General features: G+C 44.1%; 1 protein-coding gene across 8 annotated transcripts in view; it reads right to left on the minus strand.

Moving 5' to 3' along the window:
* DCAF6 (DDB1 and CUL4 associated factor 6) overlaps positions 1-22,706 on the minus strand; it is a 618,531-nt gene that overhangs the window by 135,069 nt on the left and 460,756 nt on the right. For all 8 annotated transcript variants that reach the window (XM_077295474.1, XM_077295473.1, XM_077295472.1 and 5 more), the window contains one exon: positions 21,875-22,031. In XM_077295474.1, the coding sequence (XP_077151589.1) occupies positions 21,875-22,031 (157 nt within the window). The remainder of the gene's footprint in view (positions 1-21,874; positions 22,032-22,706) is intronic.

Consider the following 22,706-nt stretch of genomic DNA (forward strand, 5'->3'; position numbering starts at 1 on the left):
CACAGTTTATCTTGTTGTTAATAAACGAATTAAAAAAAAAAAGGTAGATCACAACAAACCTACCTGCCAGGTGACAAAGTGTAATTTACAAAGTGCTGAAAGAGCGTGTGAGCATTAGGGTATGTGCACACGTCAGGATTTCTTGCAGAAATTTCCTGAAGAAAACCGGAAATTTTCTGCAAGAAATCCGCATTTTTTTTTTGCGTTTTTTTCCCGTTTTTTTCTAGCATTTTGCAAGCGAAATTAGCTTGCAGAATGCTAAAGTTTTCCAAGCCTATCTGTAGCATCGCTTGGAAAACTGACTGACAGGTTGGTCACACTTGTCAAACATACTGTTTGACAAGTGTGACCAACTTTTTACTATAGATGCTGCTTATGCAGCATCAATAGTAAAAAGATATCATGTTAAAAATAATAAAAAAATAAAAAAATGGTTATACTCACCTTCTGCAAACAGCCGATCTCCTCAGCGGCGTCCGTTCCTATAGATGGTGTGGTGCAGGACCTTCGATGACGTCGCGGTCACGTGACCACGACGTCATCGCGGTCATGTGACCGCAACGTCATCGCAGGTCCTTTACCACACCATCTATAGGAACGGAAGCGGCAGCGTGCACCTGGGAGGGGGGAACACTGCAGGGGCCATCGAAGGTGAGTATATGACTATTTTTTATTTTAATTCTTTTTTTTTTAACAATTATACGGTGCCCAGTCCGTGGAGGAGAGTCTCCTCTCCTCCACCCTGGGAACCAACCGCACCTGATCTGCTTACTTCCCGCATGGTGGGCATAGCCACATGCGGAAAGTAAGCAGATCAATGCATTCCTAGGTGTGCGGAATCCCCACAATTCCGCAAATTTAATGAACTTTTTTTTCCCGCGATGCGATTTTTTCGCGGAAAAAAATGCAACATTTGCACAAGAAATGCGGAATACACTTAAAATAATGGGAGGCATATGTAAGCGTTTTTTTCGCATTTTTATCACGTTTTTATAGCGAAAAAACGCGAAAAATACTGAACGTGTGCACATGGCCTTAGTCAACGCAAATTACATCACAAAGTTCTCATAGTGTCCCTCAGGTGTATTGAAGACTGTTGTCCACTCTTCCTCCTCTTTAATATGAATGAGATTAGATGCCCCCATGAGATCCAGTTTAGAAAACCATTTTGCTCCTACAATCTGATTAAAAAAGGTCTGGGATAAGAGGGTATGGATCCCAGACCGTGATCTGATTGTGTAATTCCCAAACCTCCACCTTTTTTCTTTACAAAGAAAAAAACCTGCAGCAATGGGAAATAAGGACAGTCTAACATGACAGTTTGCCAAACTTTCTGTGATATAGTCCTTCATGGCCTGCCTCTCTGGAACAGAGATATTATATAGTGTGCTCTTTAGCAGCTTGGCCCCAAGAATAAGATTAATGGTGCAGTCATAAGGATATTGGGGAGTTCTTGGCACCCCTGTTCCGAAATCCCCAAAGTCAGATACCGTAAATATTTCGACACAGATAGGGTATCCACCCTGTCTAGCCGGGTGCCCAAGCAGTGTCCGTGACAATACTCGCTCCGCTTTACCACCTCCCTAGTCTGCCAATCTACCACAGGGATATGCAGCGTGAGCCAAAGTAGTCCAAGAACCATAGGAGATGGCAAACCCTCTAGCACATAACAGTCAATACATTCTGAGTGCATGGCCCCTAATTGTAAATGTATCCCTCCGACGACGTGAGTAAAATACCCCTGGCTCAAGGGTGCGAAGTCAATTGCGATTATGGATATGTCTAGACCGTGTATGTGGTTTGAGGCCCTGGATCTGGACATTAAACCCCGTCCCATTGTCGAGAAAGGCAGAAATATCCACCTTACTTTTGCTCAGGAAAATCTCAGCCAGTATAAAATTGTGACCTACCCATGGAAGAGTTATGTACACCCGGGTTGCAAACCTCCCCACAACCCGGGCTCCATAGCAGCAACTGACTGGAGGGTCAAAGGCTCAGGTACAAGGTACCAAAGAGCAAGACACAGGTAAGACACAGGCGTAGTCAGGCAGTCCGAGGTCAGGACAAGCAGCGCAGGTTCAATACACGTAGCAGAGGTCAGGGACACAGAGGTCAGACATGATGGGTAAGCAGGCTGGGTCGTTAATGAGATACAGACTATGGAGTAATGCATGAATGGGTGCTATCAGAACGGGAACCAAGGTTCGAGAGAGAAATGGTAGCAGGCGATGTCAATAATAGGCACTGGCATGGGATAGGCCAGGGAACCTAATCTCTAAAAAACACAGAGACCAGTCACGCCTCCCTAAGACCAGTCACGCCTCCCTAAGGGTATGTTTCCACGTTCAGGATTGCATCAGGATTTGACGCAGGTAAAATCTGCACCAAATCTGCACCTGAGGTCACTGGCAGGTCACCTACGTTTTTCATGCGTTTTTTGATGCGTTTTACATGCGTTTTTTGATGCGTTTTTCATGCGGATTTGTGTGTGTTTTTGTAAGCTCAATAAAGATATACAAAAAAAAAATGGTGATGTAATTTCTTGTCCAACCTCTTCATTTACAAACTCCATTGAAGAATAATGTTTACACACACAGACAAATAGATGATAGATAACAGATAGATGATAGATAGATCTATCGTATCTATCTATCGTATCTATTATCTATCTATAAATATATCTATCGATAGATATGATAGATAGATAATACCAAGCCCGTTGTTTAGTATATCTATGTATCTATAGATATATCTATCCATAAAGATATCTACAGATAGATTATCCATATATATATATAATCATCTAAGGGTCTGTTTGCCTAAAACGGCAATCCCGCGTCGCTGATGGGTCGCGGGCGGCTGCTGCGACCAATCAGCGACAGATGCAGTCCGGCCGCGAATTGGCGCGGGATTTAAACCACACTTCGCTATTGGTCGCGCCTGGCCGGCCGTGACCAATCAGCGATATTGCAGCGGGATTTAAACACCGCTTCGTAAATAAACTACATGCATATTCTAGAATACCCGATGTGTTAGAATCGGGCCACCATCTAGTAGATATGTAGTAGCAAGGCCGATGTTTATTAACCCCTTAATCCCATATGATGTACTATCCCGTCAAGGTGACCTGGGACTTAATTCCCAGCGACGGGATAGCACGTCATCTGCGATCGGCCGCGCTCACGGGGGGAGCGCGGCCGATCGCGGCCGGGTGTCAGCTGACTATCGCAGCTGACATCTGGCACTATGTGCCAGGAGCGGTCACGGACCGCCCCCGGCACATTAACCCCCAGCACACCGCGATCAAACATGATCGCAGTGTTCCGGCGGTATAGGGAAGCATCGCGCAAGGAGGGGGCTCTCTGCATGCTTCCCTGAGACCCTCGGAGCAACACGATGTGATCACGTTGCTCCGAGCGTCTCTTACCTCCTCTCCCTGCAGGCCCCGGATCCAAAATGGCCGCGGGGCTGCATCCGGGTCCTGCAGGGAGGTGGCTTACCAAGCGCCTGCTCAGAGCAGGCGCTGGTAAGCCTGCAGTGCAGGAAGTCAGATCACTGATCTGACAGAGTGCTGTGAAAACTGTCAGATCAGCGATCTGTGATGTCCCCCCCTGGGACAAAGTAAAAAAGTTAAAAATAAAAATTTCCACATGTGTAAAAAAAAAAAAAAAAAATATAAAAAAATCCTAAATAAAGAAAAAAATATATATTATTCCCATAAATACATTTCTTTATCTAAATAATGAAAAAAAAACAATAAAAGTACACATATTTAGTATCGCCGCGTCTGTAATGACCCGACCTATAAAACTGTCCCACTAGTTAACCCCTTCAGTGAACACCGTAAAAAAAAAACAAAAAAACAGGCAAAAACAAAGCTTTATTATCACACTGCCGAACAAAAAGTGTAATAACACGCGATCAAAAAGACGGATATAAATAACCATGGTACCGCTGAAAACTTCTTCTTGTCCCGCAAAAAACAAGCCGCCATACAGCATCATCAGCGAAAAAATAAAAAAGTTATAGTCCTTAGAATAAAGCGATGCCAAAATAATTATTTTTTCTATAAAATAGTTTTTATCGTATAAAAGCGCCAAAACAAAGATATAAATGAGGTATCGCTGTAATCGTACTGACCCGAAGAATAAAACTGCTTAATCAATTTTACCAAACGTGGAATGGTATAAACGCCCCCCCCCCCCCAAAAAAAAAAAAGAAATTCATTAAAAGCTGGTTTTTGGTCACTCTGCCTCACAAAATCGGAATAAAAAGCGATGAAAAAATGTCACGTGCCCGAAAATGTTACCAATAAAAACGTCAACTCATCCCGCAAGAAACAAGACCTCACATGACTCTGTGGACCAAAATATGGAAAAATTATAGGTCTCAAAATGTGGAGACGCAAAAACTTTTTTGCTATAAAAAGCGTCTTTTAGTGTGTGACAGCTGCTAATCATAAAAATCCGCTATAAAAAAATGCTATAAAAGTAAATCAAACCCCGCTTCATCACCCCCTTAGTTAGGGAAAAATAATAAAATTTTAAAAATTTATTTATTTCCATTTTCCCGTTAGGGCTAGGGTTAGGGTTAGAGCTAGGGTTAGGGTTGGAGCTAGGGTTAGGGCTAGGGTTAGGGTTGGGGCTAGGGTTGGGGCTAAAGTTAGGGCTAAAGTTAGGGTTAGGGCTAAAGTTAGGGTTGGGGCTAAAGTTAGGGTTGGGGCTAAAGATAGGGTTAGGGTTTGGATTACATTTACGGTTGGGATTAGGGTTGGGATTAAAGTTAGGGGTGTGTCAGGGTTAGGGGTGTGGTTAGGGTTACCGTTGGGATTAGGGTTAGGGGTGTGTTTGGATTAGGGTTTCAGTTAGAATTGGGGAGTTTCCACTGTTTAGGCACATCAGGGGCTCTCCAAACGCGACATGGCGTCCGATCTCAATTCCAGCCAATTCTGCGTTGAAAAAGTAAAACAGTGCTCCTTCCCTTCCGAGCTCTCCCGTGCGCCCAAACAGGGGTTTACCTCAACATATGGGGTATCAGAGTACTCGGGACAAATTGGACAACAACTTTTGGGGTCCAAGTTCTCTTGTTACCCTTGGGAAAATAAAAATTGGGGGGCTAAAAATCATTTTTGTGGGAAAAAAAGGATTTTTTTATTTTCACGGCTCTGCGTTGTAAACTGTAGTGAAACACTTGGGGGTTCAAAGTTCTCACAACACATCTAGATAAGTTCCTTGGGAGGTCTAGTTTCCAATATGGGGTCACTTGTGGGGGGTTTCCACTGTTTAGGTACATCAGGGGCTCTGCAAATGCAACGTGACGTGTTATGATCCCAATGGCAGAGGATCTCTGATATTCCGGCAAGATAGCAAAAATATAAATACTGCTCTAGGGAGGTGGAAACTGGACTAACCGCATACCTGATCCTGACACAAACAACTAAAAGTAGCCGGTGAACGTGCCTACGTTGGTTCTAGACGTCTCGAGCCAGCCGGAGAACTGACTACCCCTAGAGGGAAAAAATAAGACCTCGCTTGCCTCCAGAGAAATTGAACCCCAAAGATATAGAAAGCCCCCAACAAATAATAACGGTGAGGCAAGAGGAAAACACAAACGTAGAGATGAACTAGATTCAGCAAAGTGAGGCCCAATAGTCTAGATAGCAGAAAATAGATAGTGGACTATGCGGTTAGCAGAAAACCCTACAAAACATCCACGCTGAACATTCAAGAACCCCCACACCGACTGACGGTGTGGAGGGAGAATATCAGCCCCCTAGAGCTTCCAGCGAGTCAAAAATCAAATGTAAAGCAAGCTGGACAAAAACACTGAATAATGCAAACGATCCAAATTGTACAAAACAGACTTAGCTTTTCTTGCATGAGGCAGACTGAAAGGAATCCGGAGGAGACCAAATAGGTCTGGATACAACGATGCCAGGCAAGAGACTGAGTCCAGAGGAGACTCAAATAGGAAACACCCGCTGCTTAACGACACAGCTGGAGCTCAGGCCTGCAACAAGACATACCTAACACAATACCGTTAGTGACCACCAGAGGGAGCCCAGAAACACAGTTCACAACAGTACCCCCCCCTTGAGGAGGGGTCACCGAATCCTCACCAAGACCCCCAGGGCGATCAGGATGAGCAGCGTGAAAGGCATGAACCAAATCAGCCGCATGAACATCAGAGGCGACAACCCAGGAATTATCCTCCTGACCATAGCCTTTCCACTTAACTAAATACTGGAGTTTCCGTCTAGAGATACGAGAATCCAGAATCTTCTCCACCACGTACTCCAACTCGCCCTCAACCAAAACCGGGGCAGGAGGCTCAACAGCAGGAACCATAGGCACCACGTACCGCCGCAACAAGGACCTATGGAACACATTATGAATAGCAAAAGACGCTGGAAGGTCCAAGCGAAAAGACACCGGGTTAAGGATTTCCAAAATCTAATAAGGACCGATAAAGCGAGGCTTGAACTTAGGAGAGGAGACTTTCAAAGGAACATGCCGAGAAGACAACCAAACCAAATCCCCAACACGAAGTCGGGGACCCACACCGCGGCGGCGGTTGGCAAACCGCTGGGCCTTGTCTTGTGACAATTTCAAATTGTCCACCACATGGTTCCAAATCCGCTGCAACCTATCCACCACAGAATCAACCCCAGGACAGTCAGAAGATTCAACCTGACCCGAGGAGAAACGAGGATGAAAACCAGAGTCGCAGAAAAAGGGTGAAACCAAGGTGGCAGAACTAGCCCGATTATTAAGGGCAAACTCGGCCAGTGGCAAAAAGGTAACCCAGTCGTCCTGATCAGCAGAAACAAAACATCTCAAATAAGTCTCTAACGTCTGATTAGTTCGCTCGGTCTGGCCATTAGTCTGAGGATGAAAAGCCGACGAAAAAGACAAATCAATACCCATCTTAGCACAAAAGGATCGCCAGAATCTGGACACAAACTGGGATCCTCTGTCAGATACAATATTCTCAGGGATGCCATGCAAACGAACCACATTCTGAAAGAACAAAGGAACCAAATCAGAGGAGGAAGGCAACTTAGGCAAGGGCACAAAATGGACCATTTTAGAAAAACGATCGCACACCACCCAGATGACAGACATCTTCCGAGACACCGGAAGATCCGAAATGAAATCCATGGAAATGTGCGTCCAAGGCCTCTTTGGGATAGGCAAGGGCAAAAGCAACCCGCTGGCACGAGAACAGCAAGGCTTAGCCCGAGCACAAATCCCACAGGACTGCACAAAAGAACGCACATCCCGCGTCAAGGAAGGCCACCAAAAGGACCTGGCCACCAAATCTCTAGTAACAAAAATCCCAGGATGTCCCGCCAACACCGAAAAATGAACCTCAGAAATAACTCTGTTGGTCCATCCATCAGGGACAAACAATCTCTCTGGTGGACAACGATCAGGCCTATCAGCCTGAAATTTTTGCAGCCCTCGTCGCAAATCTGGGGAAATGGCAGACAAAATTACTCCCTCTCTGAGAATACCAGCCGGCTCAGAGACTCCCGGAGAATCAGGCACAAAACTCCTAGAAAGTGCATCAGCCTTCACGTTCTTCGAACCAGGCAGGTACAAGACCACAAAGTCAAAACGGGAGAAAAACAACGACCAACGGGCCTGTCTAGGATTCAGGCGCTTGGCAGACTCGAGGTAAATCAGATTTTTATGATCAGTCAAGACCACCACACGATGTCTAGCTCCCTCGAGCCAATGTCGCCACTCCTCAAATGCCCACTTCATGGCCAACAACTCCCGATTACCAACATCGTAGTTCCGCTCAGCAGGCGAAAATTTCCTTGAAAAGAAGGCGCATGGCTTCATCACGGAGCCATCAGAACTTTTTTGCGACAAAACAGCCCCTGCACCAATTTCAGAAGCATCAACTTCAACCTGGAAGGGAAGAGAGACATCCGGCTGGCACAAGACTGGCGCTGAAGTAAACCGACGCTTCAGCTCCCGAAAGGCCTCCACGGCCGCAGGAGACCAATTCGCAACATCAGAACCCTTCTTGGTCATATCCGTCAAAGGTTTAACCACGCTGGAGAAATTAGCGATAAAACGACGGTAAAAATTAGCAAAGCCCAAGAACTTCTGCAGGCTCTTAACAGACGTGGGCTGAGTCCAGTCATGAATGGCACGGACCTTAACTGGGTCCATCTCCACAGTAGAAGGGGAAAAAATAAAACCCAAAAAAGAAACCTTCTGTACCCCAAAGATACATTTTGAACCCTTCACAAATAGAGCATTCTCCCGCAAAACCTGAAACACCATCCTGACCTGGTTCACATGGGACTCCCAATCATCAGAAAAAAACAAAATATCATCCAGATAAATAATCATAAATTTATCCAGATATTTCCGGAAGATGTCATGCATGAAGGACTGAAACACAGAAGGAGCATTAGACAATCCGAAAGGCATCACCAGGTACTCAAAATGACCCTCAGGCGTATTAAATGCCGTTTTCCATTCATCTCCCTGCTTTATGCGCACAAGGTTATACGCACCACGAAGATCTATCTTGGTGAACCAACTGGATCCCTTAATCCGAGCAAACAAATCAGACAACAATGGCAAAGGATACTGAAATTTAACAGTGATCTTATTCAGAAGACAATAATCAATACAAGGTCTCAGAGACCCGTCTTTCTTGCCCACAAAAAAGAATCCTGCACCAAGAGGGGACGAGGATGGGCGAATATGTCCCTTCTCCAAAGACTCCTTTATATAACTCTGCATCGCGGCATGCTCTGGCACAGATAAATTAAAGAGTCGTCCCTTAGGAAACTTACTACCAGGAATCAAATCTATAGCACAATCACAGTCCCTATGAGGAGGAAGGGCACTGGACCTGGCCTCATTAAATACATCCTGAAAGTCTGACAAAAACTCAGGGATCTCAGAAGGAGTAGAAGAAGCAATAGACACCAATGGAGAATCGCCATGAATCCCCTGACACCCCCAACTAGACACAGTCATAGCTTTCCAATCTAAAACTGGATTATGGGCCTGTAACCATGGCAGACCCAAAACGACAACATCATGCATTTTATGCAGTACCAGAAAACGAATCACCTCCTGATGTACAGGAGTCATGCACATGGTCACTTGCGTCCAATACTGAGGTTTATTCTCTGCCAATGGCGTAGAATCAATTCCTCTAAGAGGAATAGGATTTTCCAAAGGCTCCAGGACAAAACCGCAGCGCTTGGCAAACGACAAATCCATCAGACTTAAAGCAGCACCAGAATCCACAAAAGCCATAACTGAGTAAGAAGATAATGAACAAATTAAAGTCACAGACAAAATAAACTTAGGCTGAAAAGTACCAATGGCGACAGGATTAACTTTTTTCTTTAAACGTTTAGAGCATGCTGAGATAACATGTGTTGAATCACCACAGTAGAAACACAACCCATTTTGACGTCTATGATTTTGTCGCTCGGCTCTGGTCAGAATTCTGTCACATTGCATAGAATCAGGTGACCGTTCAGACAGCACCGCCAAAGGATTATCAGATTTGCGCTCCCGCAAACGTCGATCAATTTGAATGGCTAGAGCCACTGAATCATTTAGACCTGTAGGGATAGGAAACCCCACCATCACATCTTTAATGGCTTCAGAAAGACCATTTCTGAAATTTGCGGCCAGTGCACACTCATTCCATTGAGTAAGCACGGACCATTTCCAAAATTTTTGGCAATATACCTCAGCTTCGTCCTGACCCTGAGAGATAACCAGCAACATTTTTTCAGCCTGATTTTCAAGATTAGGCTCCTCATAAAGCAAACCAAGTGCCAGAAAAAACGCATCAACATTCACCAATGCAGGATCTCCTGGCGCCAGAGAGAAGGCCCAATCCTGAGGGTCGCCGCGCAAGAAGGAAATAACAATCTTAACTTGCTGAGCGGAATCACCAGAGGAACGAGGTTTCAGAGACAGAAACAATTTACAATTATTCCTAAAATTCAGGAATTTAGATCTATCTCCAAAAAACGGCTCAGGAATAGGTATTTTTGGTTCAGACATAGGGCTATGGATAACAAAATCCTGAATGCTTTGCACCCTAGCAGCAAGCTGATCCACACTAGAAGTCAGAGTCTGGACATTCATATCTGCAGCAGAGTTTCAGCCACTCAGAGAAAAAGGGGATGGAAGAAGCTAGGCAAACTGCAGCAAAAAAAACACAAAAACTCAGAACTTCTTTTTAATCCCGCTTCTGCGATGCATTAAACATTTTCTTTTGGCCTGGCATTCTGTTATGATCCCAATGGCAGAGGATCTCTGATATTCCGGCAAGATAGCAAAAATATAAATACTGCTCTAGGGAGGTGGAAACTGGACTAACCGCATACCTGATCCTGACACAAACAACTAAAAGTAGCCGGTGAACGTGCCTACGTTGGTTCTAGACGTCTCGAGCCAGCCGGAGAACTGACTACCCCTAGAGGGAAAAAATAAGACCTCGCTTGCCTCCAGAGAAATTGAACTCCAAAGATATAGAAAGCCCCCAACAAATAATAACGGTGAGGCAAGAGGAAAACACAAACGTAGAGATGAACTAGATTCAGCAAAGTGAGGCCCAATAGTCTAGATAGCAGAAAATAGATAGTGGACTATGCGGTTAGCAGAAAACCCTACAAAACATCCACGCTGAACATTCAAGAACCCCCACACCGACTGACGGTGTGGAGGGAGAATATCAGCCCCCTAGAGCTTCCAGCGAGTCAAAAATCAAATGTAAAGCAAGCTGGACAAAAACACTGAATAATGCAAACGATCCAAATTGTACAAAACAGACTTAGCTTTTCTTGCATGAGGCAGACTGAAAGGAATCCGGAGGAGACCAAATAGGTCTGGATACAACGATGCCAGGCAAGAGACTGAGTCCAGAGGAGACTCAAATAGGAAACACCCGCTGCTTAATGACACAGCTGGAGCTCAGGCCTGCAACAAGACATACCTAACACAATACCGTTAGTGACCACCAGAGGGAGCCCAGAAACACAGTTCACAACAGTGACGCCTGCAGACCAATCCATCTATGTCTGCATTCCAAATGGCGCTCCTTCCCTTCCGAGCTCTGTCATGCGCCCAAACGGTGGTTCCTCCCCACATATGGGGTATCAGCGTACTCAGGACAAATTGGACAACAACTTTTGGGGTCCAATTTCAACTGTTACCCTTGGGAAAATACAAAATTGGAGGGCTAAAAAATATTTTTTGTGGAAAATTTTTTTTTTCATGGCTCTGCGTTATAAACTGTAGTGAAATACTTGGGGGTTCAAAGTTCTCACAACACATCTAGATAAGTTCCTTGGGAGGTCTAGTTTCCAATATGGGGTCACTTGTGGGGGGTTTCTACTGTTTGGGTACATCAGGGGCTCTGCAAATGCAACGTGACGCCTGCAGACCAATCCATCTAAGTCTGCATTCCAAATGGTGCTCCTTCCCTTCCGAGTTCTGTCATGTGCCCAAACGGTGGTTCCTCCCCCACATATCGGGTATCAGCGTACTCAGGACAAATTGGACAACAACTTTTGGGGTCCAATTTATCTTGTTACCCTTGTGAAAATACAAAACTGGGGGCTAAAAAAAAAAATCATTTTTGTGAAAAAAAAATAAAAATTTTATTTTCACAGCTCTGCGTTATAAACTGTAGTGAAACACTTGGGGGTTCAAAGCTCTCAAAACACAACTAGATAAGTTCCTTAGGGGGTCTACTTTCCAAAATGTTGTCACTTGTGGGGGGGTTTTAATGTTTAGGCACATCAGGGGCTCTCCAAACGCGACATGGTGTCCTATCTCAATTCCAGTCAATTTTGCATTGAAAAGTCAAACGGCGCTCCTTCCCTTCCCGAGCTCTGCCATGCGCCCAAACAGTCGTTTACCCCCACATATCGGGTATCAGCGTACTCAGGACAAATTGCACAACAACTTTTGGGGTCCAATTTCTTCTCTTACCCTTGAGAAAATAAAAAATTGGGGGCGAAAAGATCATTTTTGTGAAAAAATATGATTTTTTATTTTTACGGCTCTGCATAATAAACTTCTGTGAAGCACTTGTTGGGTCAAAGTGCTCACCACACATCTAGATAAGTTCCTTAGGTGGCCTACTTTCCAAAATGGTGTCACTTGTGGGGGATTTCAATGTTTAGGCACATCAGGGGCTCTCCAAACGCAACATGGCGTCCCATCTCAATTCCAGTCAATTTTGTATTGAAAAGTCAAATGGCGCTCCTTCCCTTCCGAGCTCTGCCATGCGCCCAAACAGTGAAACACCTGAAGGGTTAATAAACTTCTTGAATGTGGTTTTGAGCACCTTGAGGGGTGCAGTTTTTAGAATGGTGTCACACTTGGGTATTTTCTATCATATAGACCCCTCAAAATGACTTCAAATAAGATGTGGTCCCTAAAAAAGAATGGTATTGTAAAAATGAGAAATTGCTGGTCAACTTTTAACCCTTATAACTCCCTAACAAAAAAAAATTTTGGTTCCAAAATTGTGTTGATGTAAGGCTGGTTTCACACTTGCGTTTTCGTCTGCAGCGTTTTTTGCACAAAAAACGCATGCGTTTTTTCCCCTATATTTAACATTGAAAACGCATGCGTTTTTTTGTACGCGTTTGGTCGCGTTTGTAAACGCATGCGTTTTTTGTCTGCATGCGTTTATTTTAAAAAATGCAACCTGTAGCATTTTCTTGCGAGTTTTTTTTTGCCGCGAAAAAACGCATGCGTTTTTTCGCGGCAAAAAAATGCATTGCTGTCTATGTAAACGCATGCGTTTTTAAGCACATGCGTTTGTTTGCGTTAAAAACGCATGCGTTTTTATAGAAAAAAAACAGAAAACACTCTGAAAAGCCACCCACCACCATCAAGGTGATAAAGGGATCCAAACCCTAACCCTAACTCTACCCCTAACCTCACCACTAACCGTTTAATGAACATTTTCGACAGTCATAGTGCCACGTATTTAAGTGCCACGTATCACGTATTTCAGTGCCACGTATTTAAGTGCCACGTATTTAAGTGCCATGTATCACATATTTCAGTGCCACGTATCACGTATTTCAGTGCCACGTATTTCAGTGCCACGTATTTAAGTGCCAAGTATTTCAGTGCCACATACTGTAAATATTATAACTACGTGGTTATACGTGGCACTGAAATATCGTGGCACGTAAATACGTGGCACTTAAATGCGTGGCACTGAAATACGTGGCACTGAAATATCGTGGCATTTACGTGAAATACGTGGCACTTATATACGTGGCACTTAAATACGTGGCACTTAAATACGTGGCCACTGAAATATTGTGGCACTTATATACGTATATACGTATATAAACGTATTTCAGTGCCACGCATTTCAGGTTAGGGTTAGGGTTAGGGTTAGGGTTTTTTGTTTTTTTCTTGTTTTCTTGTGTTTTTCTATAAAAACGCATGCGTCTAAAAAACGCATGCGTTTACATGCGTTGTTCCACACATGCGTTTTTAAAAAAACGCAGAATAAAAAGGCAAAAATGCAGATAAAAACGCAAGTGTGAAACCAGCCTAAAGTAGTCATGTGGGAAATGTTACTTATTAAGTATTTTGTGTGACACATCTCTGTGATTTAAGGGCATAAAAATTCAAAGTTGGAAAATTGCGAAATTTTCAAAATTTTCGGCAAATTTACATTTTTTTCACAAATAAACGCAAGTTATATCGAATAAATTTTACCACTACCATGAAGTGCAATATGTCACGAGAAAACAATGTCAGAATCACCAAGATCCGATGAAGCGTTCCAGAGTTATAACCTCATAAAGGGACAGTGATCAGAATTGTAAAAATTGGCCCGGTCATTAACGTGCAAACCACCCTCGGGGCTTAAAGAGTTAATGAACTTTTAATTAAAAAAACAAAACAAACAAAAAAACGGGACAAAAAATGGTGTGGGCTCTCGGACAATTTTCTGCGCCAGAGGGGGAAAGCGGATGGCCGGGGGCCAATATTTGTAGCCTGGGAAGGGAATAATACCCATGGCCCCTCTCAGGCTATGAATATCAGCCCGCAGCTGGCTATTAAATTAGGGGGACCCCCCCAAAAATGAAGTGGGGTCCCCCTATATTTTATAGCCAGAAAGGCTATGCAGACAGCTGCGGGGTGATATTCATAGCCCAGAGAGGGGTCATGGATATTGCCCCCCAACCCCCGGCTACAAATACCAGCCCGCAGCCACCCCATAAATGGCGCATCTGTTAGATGTGCCAATTCTGGCACTTAACCCCTTTCTTCCCTCTTATTATGGGGTAATAAGGGGTTAATGTCACCTTGCTATTGTTAGTTGATATTAAGCCCGGTTAATAATGGAGAGGTGTCAATAAGATGCCTATCCATTACTAATCCTACAGTAGGGAAGGGGTTGAAAATAAAAAGACACAGCCAGAAAAAAGTATTTTAATATTATTAATTTCACCATACTTACCATACTCAATCACCTACAAAAATTTAAAAATAATAACCCAACCGTATACTACTTTTCCGCCGTAGTCTTATTAATAACGAGTGTCCCACGACGATCTCCCCTATAGAACAGTGACATGGGGTAATGTCACTGCTCTATAGGCCCTCCAGTGACACACTGACAGGAGACAATGGCTCCTGCAGTGCATCACTGAAGAGGTTACCTGAGTTCAGGGTCTCCCTTTATGGCAAAGCTGTGTGGGAATTTTCCCACAAAGCAGTGCCACAAGTGAGACAAGGGACTATTTCTCACAGAGGCGGAGGAATACATTGCTGAAGGATACCTTCTTTCATTGTATTCCTGGAGCCCCTGGAGAGCGGTCGCATCAGCTGATGTGGCTGCTCTCCACGGGAGATCGTCGTGGGACACTCGTTTTCATTGGATTTCTGCGGATCAGGGAGTATATTGTTTGTTGTATGTACTCTGTTATATGTACTGTATGTCTATATGTATGTTGTATGTAGTGTATGTGTGGTGTATGTTGTATGTACTGTATGTTGCATGTCGCATGGTGCATGTATGTCGCATGGTGCATGTTGCATGGTACATGTTGTATGTCGCATGGTACATGTTGTATGTTGCATGGTGCATGTCGCATGATGCATGTTGTATGTCGCATGGTGCATGCTGTATGTCGCATGGTGCATGTTGTATGTCGCCTGGTGCATGTTGTATGTCAAATGTTTTTTTTAATTATGTATTTTTTTTATTAAAGCATATGACACGCCAATAACAGTCCGATACAATTTCCAGACAAATACCGTACATTAGATACATAACCTGATAATACATTTTCATCTTACTAAACAACACCCTTACCCCCTAACCAACCCCCCTCTCCCTCCCCCCAATCTCTTGCCCAATATCCAATACAACCATCTGACAACATCACCTCTTGAGAAAAGATAACATGCTTTACAAAAACACACCTGTACATCTAGGCGTCCCCCCAGAATCAACTAAACGACACCCATTCTACTTTGCAGTAACTCAGCAGGCACCACACCTGGGTAATCCATCCATACACCCCACACATTTTCAAATTTTGTATTCTGACCTCTATTACTGTATATATTTCTTTCCATAAGGACAATAAAATTTATCTTGTTGATAAATTCCTTTTTCCCTGGTGGTTTTTCATCCAACCAATGCATTGCGATAAGCTTTCTCACAGCATACAACAATCTTGCGATACTCAGCCTTCCACATTCATCCGTAGCAATATCATCCATACAGCCCAAAAGGCAAGTCAGCGGGTTATGCACCACATCTACTCCTGTCACCTCCTGGATCAAGTTAAGCACCTTCACCCAAAAGGGTTGGAGGTGAGCACACGACCACATCATATGTAGCAGATCAGCGCTTTCCTCACCACACCTGGGACACTTTGAGTCACCTCTCAGTCCTGCCTTCCTCATCCATGCCGGGGTCCTGTACACCCTATACACCAGGTATAACTGTGACACCCTTTTAGCCTCACTCAGGGAAGCCCTGGGGATATATTGAAGTATGGACTCCCACTGGGACTCAGACAAGGGGCCCACATCCGCCACCCATTTCTCCTTAATCCTTAACGGATGCTTCAATAAAAAGGTATCCATCAGACCCCTGTACATCAAGGTAATGAACCCCCTCGTACTCCTCCGAGGCCCAATAAGATTCAACAAGCTATCTGACTGCAGATTCATGCGCGACACCTTATTTTGACAATTTAGGGCGTGTCTCAACTGCAGGTACTTAAAGAATGACTTCTGGGTTAAAGGAAACTCAGGCCTAAGTGTCTCGAATGTTTTAATAACATCCCCATCAAGCAACTGAGACACGAACCAAATGCCAATGCGCCTCCACTGACCGAACCCCCACAATCTCGAAAGCTCTGCCAACCTAGGTTCAAACCAAATTGGCGTATATCTCGTAAATTCCGTTACTCCCCTCCATTGCTTAATTTTCTGCCATACTTTCCCCATCATAGCTATTGTTGGGAATTTTTGGGGGTTAATTCTGAATCTACCTGCTTCAAGACTGGCCAACAATGGGCCCTTTCCTACTGCGTGTTTAATGATTATTCCCGCTGAAGAGCTTTGTTCTGGCACTCCCCAACCTACCATGTGCTGGCATGAAGATGCTATATAGTAAATCCATGGATTGGGGACCGCCAGACCACCCTCATCCTTTGCCCTCTGCAGATGTTCCAATTTGATGCGAGCCCGTCCACCCTTCCAGATTAAATCCCTAAATAGAGTATTGATCCTATAAAATTTACTCAGAGGCAGCCACACTGGAGCATTATGCAATATGTAGAGGAGCTGAGGCATAAGTATCATTTTGATCAGATTGGCTCTGCCTGCGACCGACAGAAATAGCTTCTTCCAGGCCCCAATCTTCTGCTGGAACTTCCCAAGCAAAGGAGTCAGGTTGAGCCGCACATACTCCTCTATTTTGTCCGAAACCACGATGCCCAGATATTTAAACTCATGTACTACTCTTAAGGGAACCCCAGGGTCAAGAGTCAGAGGAGCCACCGCGTCCATGGGCAACAACACAGACTTCTCCCAATTAATAGATAATCCGGAAAGAGCCCCAAATTTAGAAATACTGTTCATAGCGGCCCCCAGAGACTCCTGTGCATCTTCCAAGAACAATAACATGTCGTCAGCGTAGGGCTATTTTTTCTTCATATTTTCCATACCGAAACCCCTTTACATCCCTGTCCCTCCATATTGCCGCCACCAAGGGCTCTATAGCAATTGCAAACAGCAGAGGAGACAAGGGGCACCCCTGCCGCGTTCCCCTATATAAAGGGAAATCCCCCGACAAGACTCCATTTACCCGTATCCTGGCTCTTGGATACATCAGCTGCACCAAACGTATGAACCTCTCACCAAAACCCATAGCCTTCATGACTGCCCACAAATACCGCCACTCCACACTATCAAACGCCTTAGCGGCGTCTAAAGACACCACAACCCTCCGACCCATATTATCCGCCTTTACCTGCATATTGAGAAACAGTCGTCGACGATTACACGCTGTAGAACTATTGGGCATAAATCCGGACTGGTCCCGGTGTATTAATGTCGTTATCACCTTGTTAAGGCTGGTTTCACACTTGCGTTTTGATCTGCAGCGTTGGTACAGAAAAAAACGCATGCGTTTTTTTCCCCTATGTTTAACATTAAAAACGCTTTGCTGCATGCGTTCTGTCGCAGAAATGCAACATGTAGTAATTTCTAGAGGCGTTTTTTTGCCGCAAAAAAACGTATTGTTGTCTATGTAAACGCATGCGTTTTTAAACACATGCGTTTGCTTGCGTTAAAAACGCATGCGTTTTTATAGAAAAAAACAAGAATACACCCTGATAAGCCACCCCCCACCATCAAGGTGATAAAGGGATCCTAACCCTACCCCTAACCCTAACAATATGACAGTGAATACTCTACGAGTTAATATTTTTAGTACTCTATAGCAATACCGTATATCTTGGGGTGTCCACACTGAACAAAGCTTTTTATTAGAAGAATGTCCTGGTCACCAGGTCAACATCCCTATGGATCCCTAGGGTTAGGGTTAGGGTTTGGATCCCTTTATCACCTTGATGGTGGGGGGTGGCTTATCAGTGACCTGGTGACCAGGACATTCTTCTAATAAAAAGCTACCCCTAACCCAAACCCTAGGGATCCAAACCCTAACCCTACCCCTAACACTAACCCTACCCCTAACCCTAGGGATCCTAACCCTATCCCTAACCCTATCCCTAACCCTAACCCTAGGGATCCTAACCCTAACCCTATCCCTAACCCTATCCCTAACCCTAGCTATTTCTATTTATAGTGGGTTTTCTAGTTGATTTTGATGATTGGCAGCTGTCACACACTTCTCAGCATGCGTTTCCAAAACGCAAACGCATGAAAAAACGCATGTAAACGCATCAAAACGCCGCGTTTTTTACCGCATGCAAAAACGCATGCGTCTAAAAAATGCAGCGTTTGCACGCGTTTACATGCGTTTTTTCACCACCTGCGGTTTTTTTTTTAAACGCTGCGTTTTTAAACGCAAATGTGAAACCAGCCTAAGACGGTTAGCCAACATCTTGGCCAAGATTTTGATATGTATTGTTAATAATGAGATTGGGCGATAAGAAGCTGGATCCCTCGGATCCTTACCCTGTTTTGGCAGTACAACAATTATTGCCTCCCGCATGGACCTCGGCAGCTCCCCTTCCACCAGACCAGGAGCATACACCTCCAATAAGGCAGGAAGCAGTATCTCTTTATATTTTTTATACACCTTCCCCGGGATCCCATCTACCCCCGGGGCTTTATCATTGGGCATAGAGACCAATGCGGCGTCAAGCTCCTCCAAATTAAACGGCTCCTTGAGAAGTTCCCGATCGGCCACTGAGAGTCTAGGAAGCTGTACCTCTGTCAAGAAACCATCCACCTCCTCCATCGTTGGCTGTACCCATGATTTATAAAGATCTGAGTAATACTCCATCACCTCCTAAATTGCTTTGCAACCAGTGTGCTCCTTCCCATCCCTTCCCTTCAAAGCGACTATATGTGTGGAATCTATCTGTGCCGTCACTATTCTGGAAAGGAGATGGCCCGCCCTGTCCCCCTCTTCAAAGTATTTAGCAGTTTGAAACATTCTTCTACGTTCCGCTGTTTTCATTGCCATCTGACATACTCTATTCAGCGCCACTTTTAACCTTCCCTGTGCCTCTGGGGATTGATCGTTAATTAATGCCTCCTCAGCCTTCTCCAACTCTTTTATCAACATCTGATCCTTCCTGCCTGTTTCTGCCTTGACTCGGGATATCCCCTTAATACAGAGCCCTCTGAAATAGGCCTTCATGGCCTCCCATACCATCAATACCGAAGCCGACCCAGCATTAATTTTAAAATATTCCTTAATTTCCCCCCCATGTGTCCATCTAACTCAATAAGGTGTAACCAGAACGGATTTAGCCTCCACATGCACCCCCTAGCAGGCAAGGATCCCACACCCTCAAGTATCACACTCATGGGGGAATGATCAGATATTGTTCTAGCCGTATACGTTTCTTCCCCAACAACGTCCAACATCTGTGAATTGCCCAAGGCCAGATCTATTCTTGACAAAGAAGGGAAAGAGGACGAAAAAACAGGAATACTTGTACACCCCAGGATGAGAAATCCTCCATAGATCATGCAGAGCAGTTTCCCTCAGGACGGCACCAAATGGTGTGCAATTACCGTATGTCGTATGTTGCATGGTACATGTCGCATGGTGCATGTTGTATGTCGCATGTTGCATGGTACATGTTGTATGTAGCATGTTGCATGGTGCATGTTGCATGGTACATGTTGTATGTCGCATGGTGCATGTTGTATGTTGCCTGGTACATGGTACATGTCACATGGTGCATGTTGTATGTAGCATGTTGCATGGTGCATGTTGTATGTCACATGGTGCATGTTGCATGGTACATGTTGTATGTCGCATGGTGCATGTTGTATGTCGCATGTTGTATGTGCACACAGTCTAGACGAGTCCAGCTCTGCTACATCTGGATGCCTGACATCCAGATGTAGCAGAGCTTGTAGATGATCGCCGGAGATAACTCTCCAGCGATCACCTACACTGCAGCGTTTGCACAATCAGCTGATCAGCTGTTTGTAAGAACCAGACTAGTGACCGGAGATAACTCCCGGTCACGTGCACGGCAGTTCTCGCGGTAAGATAATTTATTGCGAGAACTGCAGTGTACGAGGGACTGCTTTTAGGCAGTTACTACGCATGTGACTAATCATTAGATGCGGTTTTACCGCATCTAATGATAGTCTATGGTAAATTTACGGCGTGGCGACGGAGAGTGCGCCGCATTGTAAACAGACATGCTGCGTTCTGAAAAGACGCGCCGCATGTCCGTTTACGCGGGTCAGCCACCTGCGTGTTTTACCGCATAGTGGAGACGGGATTTCATGAAATCCCCTCCAATATGCTGTAACATCTGGACGCTGCGTGTTTGACGCTGCGGCTCTATGCAGCGTCAAACACGCAGCGTTTCCTGAACGTGGAAACACACCCTAAGGCTAGATGGAAGCCACATACAGGTGAAGAAGTGCTGCATGAAGCAGACACACCGCTGTGACTCTCTTCCTCTAATTAGGATGTGAACACCCTCAAATTAAAGCTGAAAGTCTGTATCTTGAATATGTTGTAGCAAACCGCTAAAATGCCAAAACCTGTTGTCAAATATTCTGGACCTAATTGTAGATTCCTCTAACATAAGCTTTCATTGCATACCATATCATTGCTAATGATGCCAATCCCTCACTTATTATAAAAAAACTCATCTAGTTCCTGCTTCATGAAATGGCTTATCAAATTGAGCCAGAAAGCGTTTAACAGCCACAGACATCTGGTTCACATTATTTGTGTAAGTGTTCATACAGAAATATCTGTCAGTTACTGAAAAAGCAGGGATTTAAATTAATAAAACAAAATGGAGCATAGAGCATTTAGTCATAGAGCACTGGGAGTATAATCCCAGATATAAATCCAACTTGTCAAACAAACATTTGGAAGACAGCATAGGAAAATGCCATGACAGGTAAAGAAAGACATGGGTGAATGTGGGTTAGCCAAATTTAATGTGTAGAATTCTGCCATTTGGATTCTGTATGAAATGATTATATTCCTTAATACTTTTCATAGGCTGACATATTTCATAATAGTAAAAAATAAGCACTTCAACCTCTTTCTTTCCACCTGACATGGTGGAGCCCTTTTATCCTGGCTGCCATATCCCCGATGAGTCCTGGTGGGATGAAACACATCGGGAGGCGGTTCTTTCTGGAAATGGCATAAAAGATTCCAACTCATGACATGGACAATTTTTTTCAGTGGCTCAATGCCTTTAGCTTCACGTGAGGTTTGTTAACTACATGCCGAAGGTACAAGCAACAACTTGAATTGGGCGAGACCTAATTTATTTCTTCTATGGACCTTTAATACAATACTGTGGCCTAATTGGCAATGTGTTAGTGATATTGGCACAATTATCTGCGTGTTTTTTAGGCCTGCTTATTGCACTGCCAGTGGCACTGGCATAGGTAGCACTTGATAGACCATCAGTGCCCTGACTGAGCTGACTTGGTTTCTTGCAGGTCTTTGAGGGTTCTGAATTTTATGTTTGTTGTGTCCATGATTTTTAATACATTATTAAATGTTAAGTTTTAAGTTTCCTACGTACTACTACCTACTGTTTTCAGATAGCAATTTAGAAGAGGAGAAAATTAAAACAAGCAGGAAACAATATTTTTGTCTTTCCATAGTTATTAAATTTACTTACTTGGGTCGTAGGGGTGTGGTTGAAGACAGTTTACCACATGGTTGTCTGCTTCTAAGAGCATTAGATGTTCAGTTGTGTGTCGATCCCAGATGAAGATATGACCACAGTCAGAACCACTTATGACAAAGTTCTTACCCCAAAAACCAGCCTCCTTGATCTGTAATTAAAACAGAAAAGAACAGATTTTTTAGAAGACTAGCAAAAATAGGATTGCCATTATATTTGTGGAATGTGGTTGAAGAGAACCAGTCAGATGATTCATGCCACCAAGTTTGAATGCTGGATCCGGTCTCAGATTTATGCTGTCTGTGGTTTTGGCAGCATGAATCACCCTACAGATTCCTTTTACTTGGTTTTGATCATTAGAAATCTGCTGTATTGTTGTAGTTGTTTTTGTTTTCTTTTCGAGGGTGAGAGGGCAGAATTTTTTTTTTCTCTTTTGGGGGGGGGGGGGGGGGTTCTATTTTTTTTTTAAATTTCCTATGTCATTTTTTATAAGTCACATTCTTAAACAATCCTCTTTATATTTTGATACTGGAAAACTGGGCATCCACAATAGGCTAACATTTCCCATTCTTTGGAGATCACTTTTAATCTTGTGATAACATTGTGGACAGTCACTTCATTATCAAAGGGCAATCTAAGGGTATGTTTCCACGTTCAGTATTTGCAGCGGATTGGACGCTGCGTACAGCCGCAGCGTCCAATCTGCAGCAGCCAGATGTTACAGCATAGTGGATAGGATTTTATGAAATCCCATCTCCGCTATGCGTTCAAAGACGCAGGCGGCAGACCCGCGTGTACGCACATACGGCGCATCTTTATAGAACGC

This window comes from Ranitomeya variabilis, chromosome 3 (assembly GCF_051348905.1).
Source record: "Ranitomeya variabilis isolate aRanVar5 chromosome 3, aRanVar5.hap1, whole genome shotgun sequence".
NCBI classification, from domain to species: Eukaryota; Metazoa; Chordata; class Amphibia; order Anura; family Dendrobatidae; genus Ranitomeya; species Ranitomeya variabilis.